The 6,420-nt window shown below is 48.0% G+C and overlaps 1 protein-coding gene across 1 annotated transcript in view; it reads right to left on the bottom strand.

The window, feature by feature from the left end:
- Positions 1-6,178, bottom strand: part of EXOC2 (exocyst complex component 2) — a 94,375-nt gene extending 88,197 nt beyond the window's left edge. The window contains exons 1-2 of the mRNA XM_015813961.1: positions 6,147-6,178; positions 4,775-4,936 (exon numbers count right to left, since the gene is read on the bottom strand). Coding sequence (XP_015669447.1) covers positions 4,775-4,892 — 118 coding nt within the window. The 5' untranslated portion in view covers positions 4,893-4,936; positions 6,147-6,178. The remainder of the gene's footprint in view (positions 1-4,774; positions 4,937-6,146) is intronic.
- Between the last annotated feature and the right edge of the window lie 242 nt (positions 6,179-6,420).

Here is a 6,420-nt window from a genome sequence, read left to right as displayed (position 1 = left end):
CGGGGAGTCACCTGGAGCGCCGAAATGGCCGGCCGCCCCCACGAAAGGGCCGCTTGCCCTGGTTACCCTGGTAGTGCTGCCTGGGCTTGCTCGCCTGCCTGTCAAATTGTCCCTCTTGACGGTCCGTTCTGGGTGGGAAGGGACGAAAAGAGTTTGAATAGTTGTACCTATTCCCCCCCCGAAAGGACTGTCTTCGGGAGAAATAATTTTGTTTCCTGTCAGGTTTCTTAATGATATGGTTGAGCACTTTGCGCTTATCCTTATTCTCGGAGAGATAAGGAGTCAAAGCCTCACCAAATAATTTACCCCCCTGGTACGGGGCAGAGGACAGGCGCCACTTGGATTTAGCGTCAGCATGCCAATGCTTAAGCCAAAGCATGCGTCGACTGGTGACCCCTGAAGCCATGGCCCTGGAAGCAAACTTAGTCGCCTGGAGCGTAGCATCCGAGGCGTACTCCATTGCTGCCACCATCTTACTGATGTCCTGTTGAGAGCGGACATCATCCCTGGGGGTGCGGGCCTGCAGTTGTTTCAACCAACGGTGGGCTGCTCTGGTGAAAAACGACTCTGAGGTCGTTGCCCTAATGGCCCAAGCAGAAGCCTGGTGGATCCTGCGAAAAGACAACTCACACTTACGATCCTCTGACTTTAAAGCTTCCGACACATCCCCCGCTATGGCCGTTGGTGAGATCAACGGTCCGAAAGGCTCGTCCACCGCAGGGACCTCCAGCGCATCCTCCAGTTCCTTGGCCACGTTGAACAGTTTCTTATCCGTGGAACTCGGAAGGGGAAAGGAGGCTGGTAGCGCCCATTGTTTCTTAACCGCAGTTAGGAACATGGGCGGACATGGGATCCGGTGCTGGGCTGCCACCGGTTCAATGAAATTTGGATCGAGGTCCGAATCAGGAGCAACACGTCAACAACGCCCTCCCCCGAGTCTTGGTGCCACACGCCACCTTCTCTGGAACGCCTCGTTGCACTGTTTGCGACTTCCCACTTTGTACCCAGTGGGCGCCGGAGCGTCCGCCGACTGTTCCTCCTCCTCAGACATCGGAAATTCCTGGTCAGAGCCCTGATCAGGTAGCGACAAACCCTCAGAATAATAGGATTCAGGCGGAGAGGAAGGGCCGGATTGGGGCTCTTCTGACTGTTGACAGATAGCAGGGGGGACTATGACTGGCGGTTTAGGAACTGCCCTAGCGTTCAGAGCGCTTTCCACTGCCTGAGCGATTAAAATGGTCAATCGCTCCTCTGAAGGGAAGGGAAGCTGTTCGGTCTGGCGAAGTCCAGCCGCTGTAGGGGTGAAAGTGGCCTCTGGTATACACTGGAGTGACTGATTAAGTGGAATCTGGGAATCCTGCACCCGCCCCCGTGTCTGAGGATTGTCTAGTCGAGCAATTTTTTGTGCCCTAGAGAACTCCTTTTCCAGAGCTTGGTGTCTCCTGGTGGCGTGTTTATCTGCTCCCTTGGATGATTTTTTTGTAGATTTTGGCTTGGTATTTTGTGCAGCCCTTTCAGATCCGTCTGGATGAGGTGGCATAGAACTCATGCCAGCCAATGAAGGGGACACGACCTCCTTCCCAAGGGGCTCCATACTCTCCATCCTCTGATAGCGCAGGGGCTCTAGTGGGGTCCCCCGGTATCTAGAGGGAATTACCACCTTGGGTGCGACCAGACGCAATTCCAGAGGACGCCTGGGACCCAGGTACAGCTGCAATCACAGGCAGCGACAGACACACTATGGGAATGCCTGGTGCCCGTGGAAAACGTGTCACAGAGAAGGACCGGTGCTCTGAGGGGTCACCGTAAGTCCCTGAATCACTGGCAGTATTGATCAGTGAAAAGCAACGCACGCCCACAATTTCCAGTGAGTGCTGAAATTAGCACGCAGCACAAAAAAATGGCTGCAGTTTATCCAATTATTATGGAGACCAAGGAGCCACCAAGCTATGAAAATAGGGGCTTGCTGAAGCGGCCTAAGGGAGCTGTAAGTATAAGTCTGTGTAAGGAGGGATAGGACCCTGGTCACAAAATGGCCGCCGCTCGTAAAATGGTGGCCTGTCTAGAGGGGATCAAGTGTGCCACCTAAGTTTTCATCAAGTGCCTCTTCTGGAGACAGTCTTCTCCTCAGAATCTTAATCCCCCAAATGAAGTGATCAGAAAAATACTAAATTCCTATGAATTTTGGTCCCTCGACCACAGTGCCTGGGATAACAAAAAGCTTGTCCCTGCTCCAAAATGGCGGCCGCGCCAAAAAGACCAACTGTCAACTTTTTCAGTTGGGAGCACCAGAAGCCCACTATGGGCAAGGCGGCTGTGGGCCTCACCGCAATCAGCCGCTAACCGGCTGACCGGCTGCCCGCTCCGAAAATACGGCCGAAAAAACGAGCACAGTGTCAATCAGCCTGTGACTCGCTTCCCTCGGAGCGCCGCAGCCGCCAACGGAAAACCGCGCGGTTTCCGAGAGAAACGGCCTTCCTGGGGATGCAGCCGCAATCCCCGTCTTCAAAAAAACACTCGCCGAGGAAGCAATCAGCCGATCGGCTTCCTCGGACGTTCTCCTTAGAAATTGGCCTCCCCGGGGACGCAGCCGCAATCCCCGTCAGAAGAGGCCAATCGTCGAGTTCGGCGAAAAGTCGAACGGCTTTTCTGGCCGCAACTGACGGCGGAGAGAGGAAACTAAGAGAGAGAGACAAACGGAGGGAGCTGACAGCTTTGAATCTTCGTCACTCCCTGCCGAAAAACGGAGCCGTTGCCTCTAACTCTAATCGTGCAATTTGGAGTCACAAAGTGGTGAAATAATTTGGAGTCCAAATTTCCAATTTAGTAGTTCTGCCCTGTGAGCTCCTGGAGGGAGGGGAGAAAGAAGGGACCCCCTTCTGCCTCCCAAGAAATCCCCCCCCACTGTAGAGCTGACAGGAGAACTGAAATTTTTTATATAAATCTCTAATGATATTGAAGATGGAGGAACCTACTAATGAATCAGACTGTACCTAAGAGCCAGAGTTGTACGTCCTGTCCTTGGGCAAGATCAAGTCAAGACTGGGCATAGGTCCAAGGACAGGGCGTGACAACTTTGGCTGACTTGATCTGATTGGGCAGGAATACAGTCACAACCCACGGGTGGATCCTCCATCTCCAGTGCTGGAGAACAGACCGTTTCTCCTTCGCCAAAAAGCTAAAAACAACTCCCTCCTTCACACGGAAAGCGTCCAAGAAGAACTTTCCCTCCCTAATTTGCTTGTCTATAAAAGGTTCCACAGTTAAAAAAATATCTGCTGGGTTTTTCATGTTGTTAACTCCTTTCTTAACCTTATTCATTAGAATGTGGAGATTTTGTTTTGGGATTAACAGATTCCAGGCCAGGATGCTATCAGATATCTGATATTGGATATGTAAATAAATCTGAAAGAACAGATTCCATCTTTGTGTCAGTGGTTGGAAGAAAAGGATTGGAGAAACAGTGAGGAAGAATCAATTCATGGGCAACACTTTTAAAGTGAATCCATTGCGTTGCTTCTCTGCTGGGCTCCATTCTGTTTGTGGAAGCAAAGCAGGCAGCAAAAGAGGGGACAGATGTTACTACAGGTGGACTTTAATGACCCCATGTTCAGCAATTGTTCGAACTTATGGTGGCATCAGTTGTTACGACTTATGCTCGTTACGAGTCGTCCTCAGAGTTCTGGCCAACTGCAGTGTACCCGTGGTCATGTGACTGCAATCTGGGCATTTAGAAAACAGCCTGGATTTCGGACCATCATAGTATCCCATGGTCAGATGATTGTGATTTGCAACTTTCCCTGTTGGCTTAGCAAAATCAATGACGAAGCCTGCAAGAAGTCAGAAGTCATCTGTCGTGTGGGCTTCTCACTTGATGACTGAGACTGCCAGAACTACCATTGCAAAGCCGTGCAGTCATATGACATCAAACTTTTAAAAGCACACGGCTAAGCAAGGGCAATTCTGCCATCATTACTGCCATAAAGCAAAGACTGTGGCTGCTTATTCATCCACTATGATTAGCTTAGTTGCCATCAATGGCATCACTTCTTCAAATTCATAACACAGAATTATTAGAAATGGTAATTGGTGCTCCTGATGGAAGCAGTGTGGAATGAATTCTACTATTTTTACTTATTTATTATTTCAACCTTAAGCTGCCCGCTTACCTGGCAACTCTGAATGGTTTACAGAAATTTAAAAATAATATCACAACAATAAAAGCTGCTATGCCAGGAAAAAAGTCCTATGTAATATTCAGCCTGTTCATGCATCACACTAGGCTGATGCCTAAGGAAAGAACTGGGTTCAGTTCTTTCCAAAGGCATCAGCCTATGGAAAGGTCAGGGACATGGATCTGAGGAAGGGATGGTGCTTCAAAGGTAGGTAAGGCCCAAGATAACATCTTTTTATTGATGTGATCTGGATTACATCAACAATATCCAATCTTACAGGATGAACAGAAATAATCAGAGAAGCTAGTTCTGTAACTATCCAGGCCTTCATCCATGGTTGTTATATAAGGCGTTATAGATGACTACCAGCACCTTATATTGCACCTTGAAGCCACTGGAGTACTTCATGAAGAAGTGTAAATTGTGGTATTGAGACATGTCCATAACTATTGACACTACTGTGTTCTGGATCAGTCGTTAACTTCCTAGTGGTCTTCAAAGCCAGCTCCATATGGGCACACTGCAATAATCCAGAGACAAGATGACCAGTTGTGCCCTCCTGGTACACAAAATGAATCACCACAAAAGTAAAAACTTACCTATCAGATCTGTTGGTCCCGTTCCCAGGTTTTCTCCTCGAATTGTGACCTTAGTCCATGCAGTGCCTTCCTTAGGAGAAATGCCCGTCACAAGAGGAGGTTTACGTGTATGAGACATAGTTGTCTTTCTTCTTTGATCAAGAGATGCAAATACTCCACAAACTAATTAGCAAAAACATACAACACATAAACTATTTATATACCATCTTTATGATAAACATAGAACACTCAATCGATATAGCTTGTTAAATTGCAATTATTTATCTGTTGCATTTCTACCTTGGTGCAACCCAATAACCTTTGGTGGATTAGATGATAAAAGGAAATTAAAATATCAATGGTACATGTAAAATTTCAGTTCAATCACTAAACCGGAAAACCCATAGGTATTATAAGATTAATAAAATTTTGATAATAGTATAAAACATAAATGCAATTTTTAACAAAAGCCCAACCATGAGATTTTTACCCCAGGTTATATGTTTGATGGTACCAGTTCTCTGTGAATTGTTTTTTTTTAATGAAAGTTAACTTCATATGGATGCACTGATTCCTACAACATCAATGTGACACTTTTTAACCATCATTATATAAATTTATATTTAAAAAACTTTATTCTATGGTCCATTCACTTCCAACTGGATACTTTTAAAATAACCTGTGACCTCCAGATGTTGGCCTCCAATTCCCATGAGACCAAGTTACTATTTGGGGATGAGTGGAGTTATAGTCCAAACAACATCTGAAAGATCACAAATTCCCCAGCACTCCTATATAGACTATTAAGATTGCTGGTAGCTTCATTTAAACACAAAAGTAGGGCCAAGTGATCTTCTGACCCTAAACCATGAGATTATCTGCACAACTGCCTGGCACCATAAAAAAAATAAATGGATAGAGAGCGGGTATATATTTAAAGTCCCTTCAACTGCTATCAGAGAAGATTATTTCATGTCGAAACATCTCCAACCTCAAGATCACAATCAAAGGGTGGAGGGCAGGGATGCTGCTTGAGTGCTTGTTGACAGGTTTAACTTGATTCCCTGAGATTTAACGCAGGATTTATGACGACGATTCCAAACCCGCTTCTAAGATGACTCTGGTCCAAGGGCTGGCGAGACGCCGAGCCAGGTAATCGGTTTACTACGTACAAAAAAGCATCTTCTGTAAAAGCAAAATAAGGCACCCTCCGCGTCGTTTAAGGCAAAATAAGGCTCAGCCGACGCCCACTCGCGCCGGGCTCACACAGCAGCAACGCCCCAGCGGTCGCTCACCAGTAAAAGACAACGGCAACGCCACACAATCCCAGCTTGTCCCCTTCCCGCCGCCCCCCCCGCGCCCCCCCCGCCATATCCCACTTAAGCCGACCTACCGGTTAGCGCAGGAGGTAGTCTGACCTCTCCCCCCCCCTCTGCGTTCGAGAGGGGCGGAGCATTCAAATTGGTCCAATCCGCCGAGCGGAGCAGGAAGGGCACGTGACAGGAATAGCCAAAGACGGGAAGCCTTCGCGTAAATCCGAGAGCGCACGTGACGAGACTCAAGGGGAAGTGCTGGCTGGTTGAGGCCGAGCTGTCACTCAGTCAACTTCCAGCCAATGGCTCGGCAGAAGGGGGGCGGGAAGGTGAGCGGACGTTCCCATTCCTCTA

The sequence above is a fragment of the Protobothrops mucrosquamatus genome, unplaced genomic scaffold (assembly GCF_001527695.2).
Source record: "Protobothrops mucrosquamatus isolate PMUCROS unplaced genomic scaffold, P.Mucros_1.0 scaffold_6, whole genome shotgun sequence".
Lineage (NCBI taxonomy): Eukaryota > Metazoa > Chordata > Lepidosauria > Squamata > Viperidae > Protobothrops > Protobothrops mucrosquamatus.
This window is presented reverse-complemented; position numbering and strand designations above follow the sequence as displayed.